The sequence below is a fragment of the Meleagris gallopavo genome, chromosome 7 (assembly GCF_000146605.3).
Source record: "Meleagris gallopavo isolate NT-WF06-2002-E0010 breed Aviagen turkey brand Nicholas breeding stock chromosome 7, Turkey_5.1, whole genome shotgun sequence".
Taxonomy (NCBI): domain Eukaryota; kingdom Metazoa; phylum Chordata; class Aves; order Galliformes; family Phasianidae; genus Meleagris; species Meleagris gallopavo.
In genome coordinates, this window is record NC_015017.2 from 19,054,396 (window position 1) to 19,075,254 (window position 20,859).

At 36.2% G+C, this 20,859-nt stretch overlaps 1 protein-coding gene and 1 long non-coding RNA gene across 2 annotated transcripts; one reads left to right on the plus strand and one right to left on the minus strand.

The window, feature by feature from the left end:
* Positions 1 to 1,361: 1,361 nt before the first annotated feature.
* LOC104911702 (dipeptidyl peptidase 4-like) lies at positions 1,362 to 16,660 on the plus strand. Its single transcript, XM_010713673.3, has 7 exons — positions 1,362 to 1,594; positions 2,251 to 2,305; positions 3,678 to 3,777; positions 5,102 to 5,166; positions 10,293 to 10,365; positions 10,616 to 10,689; positions 11,588 to 16,660. The coding sequence occupies exons 1-7, from the start codon at positions 1,377 to 1,379 to the stop codon at positions 11,684 to 11,686; spliced, it is 684 nt and encodes a 227-aa protein (XP_010711975.1). The 5' UTR covers positions 1,362 to 1,376; the 3' UTR covers positions 11,687 to 16,660.
* On the minus strand, positions 16,661 to 20,379 carry LOC116216816. The gene is made up of 3 exons (XR_004160324.1): positions 20,287 to 20,379; positions 17,675 to 17,700; positions 16,661 to 16,745 (listed from the first exon to the last, which is right to left on the minus strand). It is a non-coding gene; the product is annotated as an uncharacterized LOC116216816 (long non-coding RNA).
* Positions 20,380 to 20,859: the final 480 nt, after the last annotated feature.

Consider the following 20,859-nt stretch of genomic DNA (forward strand, 5'->3'; position numbering starts at 1 on the left):
AGACCTTAATCTCCTCAGAAAAGGAGACCCAATTTTCCTGATTTAAGACCTAATATTCTGGATTTAAGATGTGTAGAGTTATTTGTATTCTCTTCAGATGAACAAATAACCAGATTCTGTTATTCTACTTAGAAATTGCTGAAATAAACATAAAGGTTTTTTAAAATTGGGATCAGCATTACATTAGAACTATTCTGTATGGGTAGTTATTCTGAGTGGATTTTGTTCTTATTGAAAACAAGCAGAAGAAATGAACACCTTTTTTCCACTTGAATTAATTTTTACTAGAGAAATACACCCTTGTTGGTAAGGAGTTCTTCCTATTCTGAAAAACAAGGCATAAAAAAAGACATTGAACAGCTAATGAATGTGTACTATTTGATCCACTCTTCCTTAAGCACTTCTGTTTGTGGCAGTGCGTTTTCTTCTAACTGGAAATTACTTTTCCTTTGTTTACCACGAGATTACTCCACAAAAAGAATCATTACCTATTAGATACACCTTTATATAATATACTTTGGGACCACTGTAACAGTTTTTGCCTACTGAACACTTTAATGAGCCATTAGGGTTCTTCTGTTGTACAAATTCCTTTTCATTTTGATTCTATTTTTTTTTTTACTGACACCCGAGCCACTGTCTGGGTCACCTCTGCTTCATAGTTACCTTTGTATTAGAAACCCCTTCAGCAATGGCAGGATTCAGAGTGTACAGAAACAAAGTTAGACGTCAACTATTCCTAATAGCCTTTCTTTGCTTTCAAAACAGAGAAAAGTAGGTTATACAGCCATGAGAGCCACAAGACCACTCTTACTTTGGGCCTTCTGTTGGACAGTGGTTAGGCAAATGCGAACATAATTGCACCTTGCAGGTACTTAATCTGATTTTGTAGAATTCAACTGCTTCCAAATACTTTCAAATAAAAAGTTACATTTTCAATATTTTATTCCTTTTTCACAGCATGCTTAAAAAAATAGCTTGCTTAGACAGTAACAGTTAATTCACTGATAAAACACTAAAAATGCAGGAGAGATCTTTTTCATGTCTTAGATGAAGGCTATTTGTTTATTTCAGACTTTAACCAGAAAAATTGTAAGTAAATGGAACAGAAATAGGTAAGTCATCACTGAAACTCAGATGACTGATACGTCAACACAAACAAGAAAGATTTTTGAGTGAGATTTCTGATAAGCCACTTAAATGATGAAAGCTTCCTATTAAAGTAGAAAGCAATAAAACAAAATTCCAATTTCAAAAGCATATTGTAGTCAGAGTGATACTTTTCTTGTTCGTTCTGTCTAATTTAAAAGTTTCCCCTTCTTGTGCAAGTTGTGTTTCAAATGCCATATGAGAGACTGTGGAGAATAAATGCTTGAATGCTATGGGTCTTTTCACGCAGGTATGCAGGACCATGTAGTCAGAAAGTAGATCATGCCTTCCGGATTAACTGGGCTACATACCTTGCCAGTACAGAGCAGATAATTGTGGCTAGCTTTGACGGCAGAGGAAGTGGATACCAGGGAGATGAGATCATGCATGCAATAAACCGAAGACTGGGAACCTATGAAGTGGAAGATCAGATTTCAGCAGCCAGGTAAGCTACAGTGAAATGGCCAACAACTGTGCCTTCTTTTCTGTGCTTATTTCAAAATTATTGGCTAAAACATGGCTAAATTCTACATTCATTTTTTTAGTGTCACTTATATGCCAACCATCATTTTATGCTCAAAAAGAGAGAAGAGTTAATGCTATAGTAAATTTACCATATTTCTGGTTTTGTAGGAATGGTATCTGTTACTTTAGTTAAGGAAAGCACACCAACAATGAATTTGTAGTTTAAAGTTTTTCTCCAAGCTTTTTTGCAACTTTCTGTTGCAACTGAGACTTACTTGTATGCACTGAGGTACCCTTTATGTTACAGTTCATCTTTGTCATTTAGTTTATATTGAAGAATCTCATGGAAGTTAATAATTCTTTCAGAATTATGTGTGGAATTGAAAAAGCGGCAGAGAGGTGGGGACAACTTGGTTATCAGACCTAGTTCCAGCAAATGATACAGATGTCAGCAGATGTGATTTAAGAGTTTTTGCAGACCTCTCAGGATCTGCTGTTATAAGGAGTCACTGCTGAGCAGTGGGAAATGCTTATTCACAGAAGAGAAAGAGGCCTGCAAGATGAAAACTAGACACAACTGCACCATGGCAGATTCCTACAATCTATTAAGTGTTCAATTATTCTGTTTGCTTTTAGAACGTTTTCTGAAATGAGCTTTGTTGATAAGGACAGAATAGCTATTTGGGGTTGGGTAAGTACACAAATTTGCTTGGCTGGCTTGCTTAATTGTAACAACTAGTTGTTGTACTGCCTCCTGTGGGTGTGATGCACTTGAGTATCAAATGTGAAGCACTTTGGGCATAGCAGCACAGTCCATTATCTTGAGCTGATGAAGTGTGTCATGCAGTTGCCTGTATGCATGAGACATTCCCCATTTGCATTCAGGTGCTTTTGAAACAGAAGTTCAGACTACTGGAGGGATTAAGAACTATTTAAAGAGATACAGCCAAGTTACTGTGTACCAGATCATAGAATCATAGAATGGCCTAGGTTGAAAAGGACCTCAAAGAACATCTAGTTTCAACCCCCTTGCCATGGGCAGGTTTACCAACTACTAGACCAGGCTGCCCAGATATTAATATTGAAAGAAAAAGTCCAAATATATTCAATAATATATCTTGATATTAATTGGATTATTCCAAGATTAAAAATATTATATATATATTTATAAATAAAAATATATATATTTATATTAATTATTAAGTACATGCATTACGTTGCTGATCTCTTTGAGAAGACTTAAGTATTGAAGCTGCAGCAAACATTTAAGAGCTTTGAACTAAGCCACAGTTCCATCTGCCTGTAATCTGTTCTCAAGGCAAAAATGAGATCCAAAAATCACTCTTCTTTTTGAATGTGGGTGGGCACACTTTCCTAAATAACCTCTTCAAACTATAGTGAGGGCAGTCATTTGAGAGGTTGGTGACATTGTTTAGGTATCTTGCTGCCTGAATGCTCAAGTGTGTCGGATATTTACTCATCTGTGTATCGGGCTAGACTGTGAATGTTCTGTGCCTAGCAAGAAGTGCCTTGCTGCACAGTTCCTCCCACAGAATCAGCAGAAGATCCTTCACTCCCAGTCACAGTCTTGCTCTTACGCTTTGTAGGAGAGGAAGTAAGTGAGCTGCTGTAGGCCTGCTCTGAGGGAGCTGTAAATTTTCGGGTGCCCTGGTACAACTACTCATCAAGCATGTTACAGGCCTCAGCTCTGCTTCCACCTACTTCCCCAGCACGGAGAGGGACACAGTGGTTCAGCAGTGTCTTGTTTCCTGTCTTTCGCTGCTGCCTACAGTGCTACCAAACACTGTCATTCTAAGCTGAGTCACAGATCAACGGCGTTTGCACCCCTTTTCCACAGCAAACTCTCATTCATCAGAGCCACAGCTGCCATGCACTGTTTGATGTCTGTTTCCCACACTGTGCAGGCTGAGTGAGATCTGACCCAAATTCAGAATGGAATTCATTAATATGAAAAATGCTGATCCTATAAATGTCTGAACCACTTAGCAGATGGGCCCCATCCTTTTCTTTCCGACTAAATAACAGCAATGTTTTCTTCTCAGTCTTATGGGGGATATGTGACCTCCATGGTGCTTGGCTCTGGAAGCGGCGTGTTCAAGTGTGGAATAGCGGTTGCCCCTGTGTCACGTTGGCAATATTATGGTATGTGATGGCTTCCTTGTTACAAGGATTCCCATATGTCTTACAGTGCACATGCTGCAAAGTGTTGACTCATAGTGCAGAACTTTGATTATCTACTAGATGCCATATAAATGCCATTTGGTCTGTTTTTATGAACTCATGGGTATTGCATTTCAGAATAAAACCAGTTTCCTAAATCTTATTTCCCTTTTAAAAAGTTACAACCACAATTTCAGATAATCACTATGACCTTTAATGATGCAGAATTTTTATATTTGTAGTAATACTGTAATATGTCTGCATATTTATTGCTGAGCTGCCACATGTTCTGAGGTACTGAGACCAGTATGGAGGGTACTGAGACCAGTATCGAGTATACTTTGTATATTTAAAATGCTACTTTTTTTAAAAAAAAGACAGAATTGTGAGACCTAAAATCAAACTTGCATTGCAAACTGCTCTCTCAAAACAATGAAATTTGCATTCCTTTTGTCTTTTTTTCTTCCTTTTAAGAATGTAAAACTTGGATATAACAGATTTAATTTTACATGTAGCTTGATGTGAGGAAAAGCTGAACAAATTGACAAGTCTGTACAAGCTTCCATGTTATAGTTTATAAGGTTGTGAGACACACGAGGCTATAAATATGATTTTATAGAGAACTTCCTCCCAGATAATAATGTATAGTTAACAGTACAGTATGTGTTAGTACAGTGCGGCAATGTTTTAACATTTCTCTTGTTCAGCATCAAAAAATTGGCAACACTGACAAGAAAGCAAATGGACATTAAAATATGTTGACATAACAAACATTGGTTTGTATGGTTAAAATGAAGCAGTAAATTTGCAAAAGTAATAGGATATCATACTGAAAAATCTGTGGAAAATTAGATATTAAACTTTGAATATGTATAAGATAGAGCCCATCCGAGTCTCTGCTTCTGCAACATTTCATATCATAGATTTTAAGCAGTACATATTTAGATTAAAAAAAAAAAAAGAAAGTAATATTTTTTTAAATGCTCATCATTTACTGAACTGTTTTAGCAGCTATTTCAGCAATTTTCTTATGCTTACTGAAAGAATAACAATAAGGTAACATTGACATAAAGTACTTTATTAATATTCAACATTCAAGTGTCCATGGCAACCACAAGATTAAATACTCTGAATAATAATGGTTACCTACATGGCTCATTATGGAAAACTTGGTTTTTTATCTTCCATTTCTTTTTAATTTCCAGTATTTATTCTTATTGTGTCTATCAGTGTGTGAAATGTCTGGCAGACAGAAATATTGGACATTAAGAAGTACATTCTATTTGTTGTTTTTTTTTAATTACAGACTCAATATACACGGAGCGATATATGGGCCTTCCTATAGAAAGTGATAATCTGAGAAACTATAACGTAAGAAATCACTTGATTTCATTTTAAGTATGTTCTTTCTTTTCTAAGCTGTTCCTCATGCAGTTTATTGCATCCCTGTGTGAACAATTACGTTTGTTTCTTCATTCCAGTGTTAATTATTGCATTCCGCTTTTAGAGGTTGTAGTCTCATGCTTTTGGATTTGAATGAGGCAGTTACTCCTTGCTGTATAGCGTGGGCTCTCTGTTGTTTGTTTGGTTTACTCATTTTTGTTGGGTTTTCTTTCTCTTACACTCAGTTCCATTTGGCTACTATGCAGACTGTAAAATAAGCTGTAAGACTGTTTTATTTTAATCACTAAGAAACAATTTTTTTTTTAATATGCTCATGGGCAAACTACATATTATCTCAAAAAAAGCCCAACAGAAACAAACAAACAAAAAAAAAAACCTCAAAACATTTCCACCAAAACAAATCTACGTTCTCTCTGAAATTTAATTAAAAAGCATGGATATCATGAAACTTTCCAACTTTGGAAGCTGTAAGCTTTATTCAGGGAAAGAAAAATCACCCAGGTATTTGGAAACCTTTATAGGGAGGCAAGTCTGTCAGTACTCTGAGCATACAAATACACTGCAGACCAACTGAGAGTCAGCTTGGGACTTCTCTATGAATATAGGGCTTCTGAAAGTTGATCAAAAGTAACTGATGTTTGTTCAGAAATTAGGGAATTTCCAGGCCATGTAATGGGAACAAAATATCTGTGGATTTTGCCTCATTGTACAGAGAAGTTTCTGATGGAGGAGTAATGTCTACCCTCAGTGTGCCAGCAGCTTTTTGTTGTTTACAAGGCTTTTTGAAACTGCAAGCAGCTGAGAGTACGACAGAGCTGCCCAAACCTGTGAGATTTTGTTAAATTTCAGATCGAGGTGGAAATACACTGACTATTGGAAGAGTGAGTGATGGGAGGGGTACTTTGTTATTGTGGTATGTCATGGACATTTTTAGCCATAATGATGTTAGAACTAAACATAAATTTTAGAGAAAAAGAGATGGGGCGTTCTCTCTATTTAGCTTGGTAAATCAGTTTGATTCTTTTTCTCCCCGATACTCAATCAGTCCTACACTATTTCAGTATCACGAGCTGGGGAAGAAAGAGTGACTTGTGTAAAATATATGATTATATACACTGAAATACAGACTGAAGTGTCTGTTTTGACATACTACAACAGTGATCTAGTTTGTCATACTGCTGTATGAGCTGAGGAAATCAGTAGTGATTGCAGGGTGACTGTCTACTGTGGCTGCCTCTAATAGATGACTTGCTTGGGCCCAGCAGGGCTGACCAGCAGTCTGCAGCAGCCTGCCTGCTTTTTTCCAAATGCAATTCTTTATGGCAATGGGAACAGTAGGAGGTCTGTGAGGTAGCAGAGTAAATAGAAGTTACTGTCGTTGCGCGGAATGAACGTTAACGCTCTGGGTGCACAAAGTCATTCACCAGCTTCACAGCACAGATGGCAACAGAGGACTGTTTAATCCTTTCAAGCCAGGAGTCGGATTTTCTTGGCATAGTATTCATTGCTGGCAACGGCCACGTTGAAACTGCCAGTACCAAAGAGCTAAAGGTTTCAAATGTGTTACTCTGAGGACTAATTGGGGAGAATGGTGGCTAGATGGAGGAGGGGCAATTGCACAGATCAGACTGTCGCACTTCATTGCTCCTTCTAGAGACAGGAAAATTTGACTTAAGTCTTCATTTATTGCTGAAAGCTCCAAATAACGCATTACTTAGAATTTGCTTTTCTACATAAACTTAGAGGGTGAGTAGCTTCAGAGGTTTGTTGCTTTTCATATAGCTACAGTGAAAGACTCATGGGATGCTGTTGTTGCTGAAGACCTTTCCTGACCTCCACCCAGCATGTTTCTCTGGCTTACAGGCCCTTCCTTCAGTGGCTCAGGCCCAATAAATCTGCTCCTGGCCCCTTACTGAAGCTGAAGGCCAACTCCTGCACAGTGTTGTTCAGCAAAACAAGTACTGAAAAGCTAGCTAAAGCTGTTAAAGCATGTTAACTTCATACTGTCAGGTTTGCATGCTGCATTATATATTCCCTGTTCTACCGCATAAAACACAAAGCTGGTTTGAAAGTGAAAGGTTGCATAAACCCTGTACTGTGTGATCTAATTTAAAAGAAATGGTGCTATGTGCACGCTTGTTGAGAATAGGTGTATGTTGCTAAATGCCTTCCTAAAGCAGAGTAATGTTAATGACTGTGAATGTATCATCTCAAGAAACTGCATCTAGTGTTGTTGAGAGGTACACCCTACCTATGTATTGCTGTGACATTAGATATCACATTTATTGATGGATGAGATCTGACAGTTACCAGGCTGAAGGATGGTTCATAATCCTCTCTGTAGGGTACTTAGATGTGATCAGTGCCACTTAAGGGTTGTGAGGTATTAAAAATTGGCATTTTGTATAAGACAGTCATGAGCATGGGTAGGACTCCCCTATAAGCATGAAAATATGAGTACAGGTCCTAGGCTGAATGGCAGAAATCTCATCTGATGTCAGAAATGTCCCTGATGCAAAGGACTGGAGGCTAAAGTGGGCTGGAGCTTTGCTGGTCAGATGTAGTAGCCACATAAAGCATATCAAAGAGGACTGTTCAACTTGTGAGATTATTTTGCAGTTCACTCTGAATTTGATATGCTTTTGGCAAGTGTTTGAAACAGTCATAGATTTGGCAATCTTTTTCTAGCAGATTTGAAATGTTCAGTCCTTAAGAACTGCTGCATCATTAGGTTATGCAAAACAGGGTACAATTTTGTAAATATGCCATCTTGTACTGATTTGACATTTGTTCTATTATCTGAGAATATGCTTAAAGGGAGAGAGACCTTCAGTTTCAGCCAAACCTTAACTTGTTTGTTGAGTGCTGATAAAATGTTGACTGCTGTGTGATCTTTAGAAAAGCCAGTTACACTCAGCAGGGCCTAATTCTCAATACATGCACACAGCCTATTTTCAGACCCTTTGCCATGACAGCATAACTATGAAAAGGAAAGGATAAACTACATTGCATTTACATACAGTCCACCTGGGGTTTGTTCAGCTATTTCAGCTGTGGCTTGAGTTGTGGCTGTGTCTAACTTCAGACTGTTTGCTATTGTGACATCTTTTATCTTTTTTTTTATTATTATTATTTATTTATTTATTTAGGAAGGGATGGGCTGGCAGAAATGCTTTGTAGTTACTGCACAATTTAGGGAAAGGGAAGGCACTCAGTGTTATGTATGGGTAAAGCAAGAGATAAATGACTTACACAAAAGGGAGAACTTCTTTTCTATGCCTTCTTTCTGAAGTATTTTACAGCTTTATTTTGTTTAATGATTGGAGACAAAAAGAAATGACATGCTTTTCTTAAAACTGCTTTTGGAAGGTCAACTCCTTAAAATTGTAGATCAAGTAAGGCTTCCACATATAGGTTTGCTGTCCATTAAACTAAATTAGCATTTATTTGCTGGGAGAAAGCTTATAAAGATAATCTATCAAGTTCTTTTCCATGCCTATGGAAGGTGTTTCAGTCAAAGGATATTGCCTGTGTCATTTTCTTTTTTTTTATACACTGGTTGGCCACAGTAATAGTGCTCCTTGCTTTATGTCCCCTCAGATTCTGGCACTCTTACTTAGCTATCCATACTCTGATACTGGTGTGTTTCAATGGATAGTGACACACTTCCAATGTGCACAGTCTTCTATACATTTGATGGGCTTCTGTTGAACTGCAGTCTTAGATTATGAAAAGATGGCAAACGCAGTGTTGTGTTAGAGGTGTTTTGTTGTTGGTTTGGTTGGTTTCCTGCTACTGGACTCAGTCTTTAAAGTTGACTGAATTATTATAAATGAGAGTTTGCAGTATGGTATTTTGCTATGACAAAAGAAATTTAATATCAATGCTTTCTTAAAAGATACTTTGTATTTAGTACACCAAAAAAAGTCAAATGCATTATATTACCAAGGAACAGAAAAGTTTCTATTTCCTGTCTGTAAACTCATGCAAATTCCTGTGCATGCATGGATGCAGCCTTTGTGTAAATTTGGGAGGAAAAATATACATTTTATTTTTTGTACCTTTTACGTATTTTCTTAGCCACAGTAGCTTTTAAGTTGCTCTAATATGGAGAACACATACTTACTTCTACAGGGACTTGGGCATTTTTAGAAGAGAACCTCTATAATGGTGCTAATAGAAGGAAATTTCATTCAACGTATTTGGCCCCATAATGTTAGATGTCTGTCTTATCAAGCATCCAGTATCTCGTATTGTCCACCTGCTTCTTTCCCATCCCCATGGCAAAGTGCTATCCTATTCCCTTTCCTTGCCCAAATGTAGTTTCTGATGTCTTTACTTTCCTCATTCCTTAGTACCTGGTCACAATAGTAACTCAGTTATGTTCTGGTGAACATTTGTGTCAGTGTTTTCAATTTGTTGATTAATTTCAATTGCTGATTTTTTTTTTTTCCATTGCTGTATTACAATTCCCAAAATGCAGATTGACTTTTATTTATAGACTTTTTGTCTTGTGAGGTATTTTTTTCTGTCAGGCAAGTCTCTATTATACTTGGAGGAGGTCATTGTTTTAAACTTCTGAGATGTATTTACTTGAGAATGATGACGTACATGCATACAAGCTCTGCTGGCTTAGCTACAGGTATACCGTAGTATACATGTGGGTGAGGAAAATAATGCATGTAGTCTGTAATATCTTCTTTCTATCATAGGGTGCACTGTTGCCATGGCAACATTTTTAACTTGCCTGCAGTTAACACAGAAAACCAACGGTAAGTGGTGTGCTGCAGGCTAACAACATGCTAGCAAAGCATTAAATGTGTATCTCGCTCACAAAACTCTTCCCCTCTGGACTTGCTTGTCACTTTGCAGACATAACCTTCGGTAATAACTGCAGACCAGTGCACAATGGTTAGAGTGTGAGCACAGTGCTGTTGGATATGTAAATATGCTACTTTAGGGAGGAGGGCAAGGGTTGTTACTTTTCATCTGAAGAACCCCAGACTGTGTCAACAGGAATCAGTCAGTTGGTAGCAAATAATCATCTAACAAATAGCACCTTTTTTTTCTTTTTTCCTTTTCTTTAATTTCAGAGTTCAACAGTAATGGCCAGAGCTGAAAAATTCAAGGAAGTTGAATATCTCCTTATCCATGGAACAGCAGATGGTGAGTTGCAGTTAATTAGACATTTTAGTATTACAGACAGGTTTGCAATTCTACTACTGACAAAACAAAAGCATGAAGGGGCAAGGCTGTTACATTTACGTCAATAAAATAAATCAGCTTTATGCTACTAATTTGTGTCTCAGTCAGCAGTGCTGGGGAGTCTGGGTTCATTGTTTTGGTTTTTCCCCCCCACAGTAGTACTGAAACAATTTTTCTTTACCTTTTCCATTTTTTTTCTTCCATTTTTCAGATAATGTTCACTTTCAGCAAGCAGCTCAGATTTCCAAAGCTCTTGTTGATGCTGAAGTGGATTTTCAGGCAATGGTATGGTTGTGTTTTGTTTTTATTATCATATGAATGGACACGTATTATGAGAATGATAGCAATAGCCCCCTCTAGTTAGGTAGAAAACAATTACAATCTTAAATCAAAGTTTATGTATTTGTATTTCATGTTCAGTAATTGAAATCATAACTCTATATCTACTATACAAGAACAAAAACTAATGCAGTTTCTTCTGGTATTTGATCTTCCATTTTATTTTTCTGTATTCTCAAATCAGCCAATTCAGTCCCAGTCTTAGAAAGTATACTACTGAGTGAGCTATTTCTATATGAGGAAAAGTAAACTTAAGAGAAGTCCATTTCTTTACCCAAGATAAACTTTTTAGACTTGTAAAGTCAGAGCAGTTATTTGCCCAGCCTTACACCGTGCATGGAAATTCTCAGATTAAGGTAGCTGTGCTTCCTTTTCTACTTGCTCCCAGCCCTTGAGGAACAATGGATAAATACAGAATGAAGCCAAGTGCACCACTGTATGGTCTGTTCTTCAGCAGGGATAACAATGTAGTGAGAAGGGACACCATTCTTAACAGAATCATGAATCTCCAACTCCCTGGCCACAGGCAGGGCCACCAACTTCCCCATTTAATACTAGACAAGGCTGCCCAGGGCCCCATCCAATCTGGCCTTGAACACCTCTAGGGATGGAGCAAGTGGACAAGTAATGTACTTATTTTGTACTTCCAGCATGAATAGCTGGTGTATCCCACACAGAATGCAGGAGAGAAGTCACTGCAGCTTCTTGCTATGATTGTCTTTGCTGAATTAGCCTCATTCTATATGGCTGATTTTTTTTTTTAATCTGCTTTTATGTCTATTGTTTGCTTTATATGATTTGTATGTAGCTAGAGGTAACAGTCTCTGTATTTTCTTTCCTGCAGTGGTATACTGACAAAGACCATGGCATCAGCGGTCAAGCACATAAACACATTTATACCCATATGAGCCATTTCATAAAGCAGTGTTTCTCACTGCCCTAGCACAGCAATGATAACATCTTTTTGCTTGTTAGTGATGGTATTTCTCCAGAAAACTCCTTAGATAATGTACTGAGCCAGTATAAACTTTTAAGATGACATAGGGGAACCAGCTCTTGGGATACCTGAGTATACAATGAAGCACTAATCTTAATAATGATTTCTATTGCCAAGCAACCATTGCATTTTTTGATTGTTTAATCAAGACATTAACATCACCAGAATGTATGTATGTAGGCTGCACACTTCTAGAAAGTACAGTACTTACTTGAATCAGGAACTTATGCTTTGATATTTCAATCTTTAAAAAAATAAAAAGCAAGCCTCCAGCTTGTCTACTGGTGTAACGAATACTGAAAATAACATCAAAGAGAAACTGACATGGTAATCATGATGTTTCCCCCCAAAAATGATTATTTCTATGAAAATGCTGATAAAACTTTGAACAGATTTTGCTGAAATTACCTAATGCTTGTCAGTGATTATTTTAGAAATATATCAGTAATTCTGCAACATTAATAATTTCTATGCAGAATAAAACATTTTACTTCAGTCCCTTGAGTTATTATTTAACTCAGTTAAATAGTTGGATTACAGTTGCAGAATCTTGCATGGAAAGCATGCAACCAGCTTTTACCAGAGATTATGAACGATACTTAAACCAGTGGCACTGAATTTTTTTCCTATCCCTGTACTGTGATATTTCCTTACTTCATACGGAAAAAGGCTGCAACTGTGGAAACCTGCACTGGTACTTTAGCAGATCACAGTTGCTTCTCCATGGGACAGAAATCTTTCTATTTTTTAATGAATAAAATCCTATTTTCCAAAGTAAGGTATATTCCTTGCAATCTAACAAAAAAAAAAAAAAAAAAAGCTACAATGCAACTTAGCTGTCACTTGAAGCAAGGACTGGACTGCAACTCTCACATGATCAAGGAAAAAGGTAGGTTTGCTACCTTTAAACTTCTGCTTTATCTTCGGCACTCCAGGTAGGCTTCTCCAGCTAAAGATAAGAATTACTTTCTCTTCATTTCACATAGATAGTACAAGTGGGTTGCATTTTTTCTAAAAAAAATTCTGCTTAAATTAATAGTCATTAAGGTATGAAAAGTTGTATATTCTGTATCGCTGAAAATTCTGCTTACTAACTTGCTCCTAGAATGTTATAAAAGCACATCAATTCCACAAGAGATTTACAGTGAAATTTCTGTTTTTGTTTAGTGTACTGGATTGGAAGGTGATTAGCTAACACTTAGTTTCTTGATATTCAATGTCCGTAAGTGATGGTACATTTCTACTGTGTTACAAGTGATACCAGGTGCAAATATAAAGTACTTAAACAGGTAGACAAAGAAGGGTGGGAAGTTAGCTGTGAGTTATTACTTGCAGTTAAAGAGCTGCAAGTGATCCCTTAGAGATCAGAGAAGCAGTACATTTTTATTTTTAAGTGAAACTAAAAGGTATGTAGTCTTCATAAGTCGTTATTATACTGTTCTTTGTATCTGACCTACCTTACTGATGCTAGAGTCTCACTGGGAAATTGTTCTGGAATCTGAACATGTAGTTCTAACTTTATCTGTGAGGCAAAAGAAAGTACAATGCTAATTACCATCGATTAGAATTCTTGGTTTGGAAAGCAACTTCTAGGATATACTGCTATTGGAGCACCACATAACTTTAAAAAGTTTATATGCATATATGCAATTCTTTCAATTGAAGTGTTCTATTGGGCATCAAATCAGCTTCTTCTAGCCGGTAGATCTTACCCAGTCCCAAGAACAATGCAGGATGCAGGGAGTTAGTAAGATGATAAAGCTACCTCAGGGAACCAACAAATAGGGTTTCAACTTAACTTAAAAATGCATGACTACAGGAAAACACCTAAAACTGATGCCACACAGGTAAGCCAGCTTTTTTTTGTTAATGTATAAAGCTAGCACTATGAACCAATTGTTTGTGGCCAAAAATCTGCCATGTTGCTATATTTAGGCACTTATTGGCCAGTTAAACCTTTCTTCATTTTTTTTCCCTATTTGAAAAAGATGAATTTATGTTCTTTATTAGTACTTTACACAGTTTATTGTTCAGAGGCAGCAGAAGCCTGAAGTGAAAGTTAGAGTTCCCTAGCTGGAAAGCTTCCACTTCACGTTCAAAACTTGGTTGAAACTCAAAGGATTTTAATAAGACAGAGGTAATACTTTAAACATTTGGGTTTGGGCAGTAGTACTGAACCTCAAGGACAACAAATTTTTTCAGAAGCAGAATTCTCATATGGTAAGAATAGCAGACACTTGCACAAGAGGAAGTAGCCAAGCCAGTGCTCAACTATTAGACACTTTAAATTCCTCAAAGCTACAGTATTTAAAATTGTATGAACTTACCTGTCGAACGGCTGGAGGTTTGAGCTATTGCTGCCTGCTCCGGAGTGTTTTTCCCAAAAGCAAGAAGAACCAACTCATGATCAATAAATCAGAATCTAATTCCCACTCTTCCTGGAACGGGTGAGTAATGTGCCATCCCTGATGGTGCACGTACTGTTTGTTAGAGTCAGACCATGTACATCACCAACAACTGCAATCAGCTAACCAATGCTGATTGTATTCCGTGTTTCACTGAGGTTGCACTTGAATATGCTTCCCAAGCATTTGCATTGCACAGCACAGTCCTGCTCCATATTCAAGTGTTAGGCAGCCATTTAATATTGCATACTTATTCTGAGGTTTGCAGTGTGAAAGTAAGGATTGAAAATTAGTTAGGATAAATATTTATTTTCACATAACATTTCTTAATTGTGAAAAACACAATACTCTATTCACATGTACACATAAACTCTTGTAATAAATTACATCCAAGAATTTAAGTAATTTTGAGCAATAATATGAAATTAGAAGTAAATATAGCACTACATTTTCTTTATATTGTGTGTGATTCAGAATGTTGAGTTTAACATCAGAATAGCATTTTAATTCACACAAGAATAGAGTGACTGTTTGTTTAAAAAAAAAAAAAAGAAAACACCCTGGAATACTGAACAGAAATACAGAATGCCATTGAATACACTGATTTCTTAATATTCTAAGAGTTGGTCAAGTGAAACCTAATACATTTTGATTGTATATATTATCTGTAACAAAGTCAGCAACATATTAAAACACCACCAGGCTGCTTTCAGGACAAACCAGTTTTGAACTTCTATACTAACCTTAAAACAATTGAAATCTTACAATTTATCATCGAGTACACAAAACAAAGCATTTAACCTTAATGTATAGGCTTTTTTTTTTTCATAAATTCATAAACACAAACATTTAATTAAATGTAAATCCTCCTTTGTGTCCATTAGTTGTTTTTCCCCCATAAAAATGGCCTTTAATTGGGCTTCGATAATGCTAGGAAAAACTTAGAATAGTAAACCTAATGGTTTGCAGCAAAATGCAGTTGTCGTTTATGGCTGAAGTAGTAGAAAGTAAATATACACACACAAAAACATTAGAAGGAATACTTTAAATGTACAGGATATGAAAACTTATTCACATGAGGGCTATGGGAAAGCTAGCATGTCTTGGAAAGCTAGGGAATGTTAAAGCCCTGTCACTAAGTTGCTATAATAATCACAACAGTGTGAATTCTCATTCTTAGGATTCAAAGCAGTAGTGACAGTTAGTCTTCATTTCATCATTTAAAAATTTACCTAAAAAATTTAAAAATTAGTAAATTCCAAATAATCCATAAAACTTTTGTTTCACGTTGTCTATTAATTCAGTACCTAATCTCACAGTCCTTGTTTTACACAAAAGAACAGCCTGAAGGATCAGGTAATAAGAAAACTGGTTAGGAAAATGTGTTTGCAAAGGGCTTTAAAGCCACATTTTACTCTACAGTGCAGTTTTTAATCTTTTTATCAATATGTACTTTATGGAATAGTTAAAATGGCTGTAACAAAACCAATAGAAGTATACCCATTTAAGTACATGCAATCTCTGGAATTACAGAGTTCTACGTTTGTTAGTAGAGATAAAACAAAAGTTGATATATCTGAAGTAGATGCATTTTAGTAAAGAGGAGGAACATCATTGAGCAGGTGTTGCAACTGCATGGGGTTATAGTTTGTATCTATAAAATTTTCCCTATTGTAAAAATAATAAATTCAGTAATGATGTAATGCAGTTATTTGGCCTACCACAGTGACATTCGTACAATACAAGATACTGTAATCACTGATTGCTTTTTTACAAATACTGTACCAATGTTTCACATCAAAGGATGTGGTGGTATTTTTCAACAAAGGTGATGAAATGTTTACAATAGATATTTTTAATATATATAATATATATGACTATGTTCCAGTTACATACAAATTTGAATATTAAATACACTGTATTAAATCAAGAAAAACTGCACAAATACAGAGTCTGACCCTGCAATTTCCATTGCAAGAGTAATTCATGACTTCAAAATGACAATTTAAGGAGAAAAGGATTATAGATTATACTTGTGAGTTTGTTCATAGGGTCAGATCAGTTCTCACTTTAAAAACGACTTTAACCTCAACTAGTAAAGTTGGGTCTCCTAAAATCACTTCCTCCAGTAAAATGATTTTTTTAAAAATTGGAACAACTGTTTCAAGTTCACCATGAGTGAAGATTAAGTTTTCTCACACAGGAAAAGTAGCAAAATACAGTACAAACCTATTAACAGGTAAATTGAATTTGAAAGAAACTTTGCTTGTTAAACTTATGATATGAAAATACTGATAAATGGCCAACACCAGCAAAGAAAATGAAGATTTTTGGCATTGGCTACTGCAGACTTTTGCACAGACAGCAGACAATGTAGACATTTAAACAAAGAGTAATGAGACAAACATTGCACTACATTACCTGTGCTAGTTTGAGATGAAAGACAAAAGTTACAAGATCAAATCAGTTATATCTAGTGGCTGTGGCACTCCTTTCATTCATTTAAAAAAAAAAATAATAATTTTAGAACAAGTCATAGACAAGTCTCTCGGTCGACACCTTTCCCTGAGTCAGCTTTCTTCTCTTGTCTGATTTCAGCACTAGAAAAAGAAGAGGAAAAAAAAAAATGTTGCAGATTCAGATCTGTATACAGATCTGAAAACCAATACTGTACTGATATTATAATTAATTTTACATGCTGCATAACACAAACTGGGAAGCAAGTGAAAGCTGCTGTGTTGAATGGTGCAGAAGACATCAGCCAGCAATTTAGTGATGAGGTGAGTGGAGAACTTAAGATGTACAGAAAGACAAGTCAGCCAGCATGCAAGCAGGTAGGCACTTATTTTTGGCAAATACAACTGTTAAATAACGTTGTGATAACGTACAGTTCCGAGACAATACCAGCATTTTCTTAAATGGCACAAACAAGAGGTTACAGTAAGTATTTCTTTAACACATATTCTGTTGCTTATACATTTGGAAGGAACGTTTCAGAAGTAAAGCAATGCAAGCCAATTTATAGCTGTAGTATTTGGTTTTCAGTCTTCCCCGGGGCAAGCAGTAGATGGGAGTGGCAGAGGGGCAGGGAGATGACAACATTCCCTGCTTGGATCTCAGTTTAGTGTATACTTGCTCAGATACACATATAAGAAATAATGTATTTGCTTGTGGTTTGATTATTATTATTATTTATTTTTTTTTTAAATCAGCCTAAAAGATCACATAAAAGCAGAGTTCAATTTCAGATTTTTTTTTTCCTCCCAGTTAAAACACTGTTGATTTGCCTACAGAAAGAAATATACGTGCAAAGCAGATGATATTCTTTTTTGTGAAGAGGATCCTAATTTACAACAGCATAAATATGTAAATTAAAAAAGTCCAGTTGTTACAGTGAGTTTTAGTCACGCTACAAGAATGCAAGAATACAAGAAATGCCACAACACAGGCAAATCAAGCCTTCAACAAAGAGGGGCAGGGTACCTAAACAGATGTTTCTGAAAACAAACCTCTATCAAGCACAACCTACCAGTTTTCATGGGAATAATTCCTTAACTAGAATGAATGAGAAATAGGCTAAGTTAAACAAGGCGTAAAAGAAAGCAAGATCAATTCTCAAATTCTTAAGGTGATCACGAACAATTTTACAATCATCTGACATTTTTCTTCATGTTAAAATTGCTTTAAGGAAACAATTCTATTCAGCCAAAGCTTACTTCTATGCCTATGGCTGCTTCTAGAGGTGTTAATGGAAATAACTGAAGAATACCAACTTCTGCCACTTCAACTGCCAAATCTGTCACCTTCTGGAGAACAGTGATAAAACTGGGTATGCATACACTTCCTGCACAAAAAAGGACACGCAAACAAATTCTTGGGGGATTAACTTAAAATGCAACAGTACAGCTGGCAGTTACCTATGCTTAGCAAAAGCAAACATTGAGGATATACTGTGTGCTTTAAGGTCTATATTATTTCCAGGCTTCAGCTGCCTCTGATACCAGGAAAATCTTCCTTTCATTTAGGATTTGCATCTTCTGCAGATGTGGGTTTGGACAGCTAAAACTATAGTCAGATCTCCATATGTTTTGAAATTGCTGCCTGACAGATTTAATATTATAGGCAAAGAAGATAGAATTGAGCACCAGGGCACCTATCAGGACAGGCTATACTCAAAAGCTGACTTTCAGATGCCTCGGCGCTTTAATAACAAAAATTAAGGCATCAAGGTAGAACTCAGCTGCTTGCATGGTTAGATGGCTGCTAAGTAAATCTCGAGCAAGTAACTTCTTCAGATATTTAATACCATTGTGAATCTGTGATGTTAGAATTGTCACATAGTCCTTTGTCTCCCCATTGCTTCGAAGAGCTATGGGCAGGACAGAGCTTACAACAGATACAGATCAGGCTGAGTTGTTTGTGCAACCTCTTCCTGCCTAAAATCTCTCTCTGAGATCACTTCAGTTTATTATGGTCAGTCATTGCTCAAGTCAACTCAGTATTTAATTAGCAGGAAGTACTTTCAGATTTTATATATTTTGAAAATAGTTCTACATTGTTCAGTGATCAGTCCCCAATTTAGAAGGCATTACATAAAATCATAGTACACTATCATAATTTAATTATCTCTATTAAATTTTAATGATGCCTTTAAAGTTCAAATACAGAAGTACATAGTAGCCCTTTTCCTACTGTCACATTTACTTTCTTATACCAGTACCTAAAAATACCATTAACTACAATAAAATGTTTTCCCACCCACCTCCCTATGGTAAGACACCCCTCAGTGAAGGGAATTGTGTGGTACTTGATCATTTACAAAAATTATGACTGCTACCATCCTAAGCTTTCATTTTTTTTCTCAGTGCTTACCTAGGACAAAGTTATTCTTAATGCAATTATATGTGCATTCAGGATTTTAATTTTTTTTTTTTTTAGTTGTCTCTAATATAAAAATCAATATTGTCTGTTATCACAAGCAAGCCCTCCAGATTTACAGTTCATAGAATCTACTTCCATCTGGGAATCTGAGACAAGCTAGAGCACATGAAAAAAGATTTCAGATTCTTCACTAGTTATTCATTTGCAACAGGACATTCATATCTAAAACCCAACAGCGATTCCTTAGTTCCTTTTCACTTGAGTCCTTGGTTTTGTAAGTGAAGATGCAGGAACAGAATAAAAATCTAGATTGAGCCAAAGTAGCTTCTGAGAAAATGAACTGCTATTTTGCTGCAGTGTAAAAGCAAACCCAACTTTTACTATTATTGTCTGAGCCACAGTCTACGTAGATTGTTCTTTGCTCAGCGAATCTTTGAAAATCTCAGGTAAAGAATTACAGGTCTACATAATTTATCACAATATCAGAGAAGGTAACATCTACCAGAAAAATTGCAACTCCTGAATACCCACTGGCAGTGAATGTACCCATCTCAGTTTCTTCTCTTTCTCCAGACTTTCACTGCCTAGGCAGCAGAGGCATGTAAGGTAAGAAAATCATATTGCACATCCTTCTCCTGTGCACTACCCCAATACCACTGTGACAGGATTGTTTTTAGCCCACATGTAAGGCAGAGGACAAAGCAGAACTACATCGCTATTCTGTCTGTCAGTAAAATAGCATTAAAATTAATGTGCTGATCCATGGGTGTTTGAAACGAAGATTCTGCAGTCATCAATTGTTCATCTTGTTTATGCTGTTTAGGGAAAGGAATAACACTGAAAGGCAGCATGCCATTTTGGGGTGACAAAATTAAAAAGCAGTATTTCAGTTTTCCCTTAGTGCATCTCTTCACCATAAAACGATGACTAGATATTTCAAACTTAGAACTTGTTTTGAATATGAGACTTAGAAATGTGCAAATATCACTTTCCATTTTAAAAAAAGACAAAGCTACTGACAAAAAATTAAATTTAGCATTTAAATATCTTATATCTACAGTTTCTACTTCTAATATAATAAAATTCAAATTTTATAATGTTAAAGGAGTTTGAAGAAAACGTTTGCACATTCCTATTTCAAATTTCTTTTTATTCTGTCTCCCCAAAAATTACACAAAGTCAAGTCACTTGGGTTCCTAGACAACATCACTTTGAATTGGAAGATACAACCAAGGAAAAGTTTGGGGGACGGGGTCTTACCTTTGGGGAATCAGCTTCTAGATTGATTAGGAAGGGGAGCTTATGACAGAAATGTGATATGAAACAATTAAGTAGAAAATACTGTTACATTTTAAATTTATAGAATTGGAAAATCTTATTTACAATAGCACTGCACTTATACTTCCTCATTCCCTTTATGCTTTTCTAGCACAGACAAAATATCATTGGTTCATTTTACATTTTCTGTGGAATAAACTTAAATATCTTTAACTATTTTGAGTACAACTGAAGTAGGCATGAAAAAAGTGACCAGAAGTGATGCAAGCTTTAAATTATTTTCACTCCAATATTAGTAGATCACATCAAAATACTGGGCTCTTCATATATAGCTATTTCCAGGGCAGTGATGACCACACTTCTTTTTCAAAATGGGAGAACAAAAGCAAGCAGAACAAACACAACAGCTGTTGTGCAATATCCAGGTGTAGGCTGGTGGTTCATTACACAAGCATCAAGCATGCTCAACTTCATTTTCTACTGTAGCATAATTAAGTTGCATGCAAATATTTGTGTCACGGGTTTTTTTGTTTGTTTTGTGGTTGTTTTTTTTTT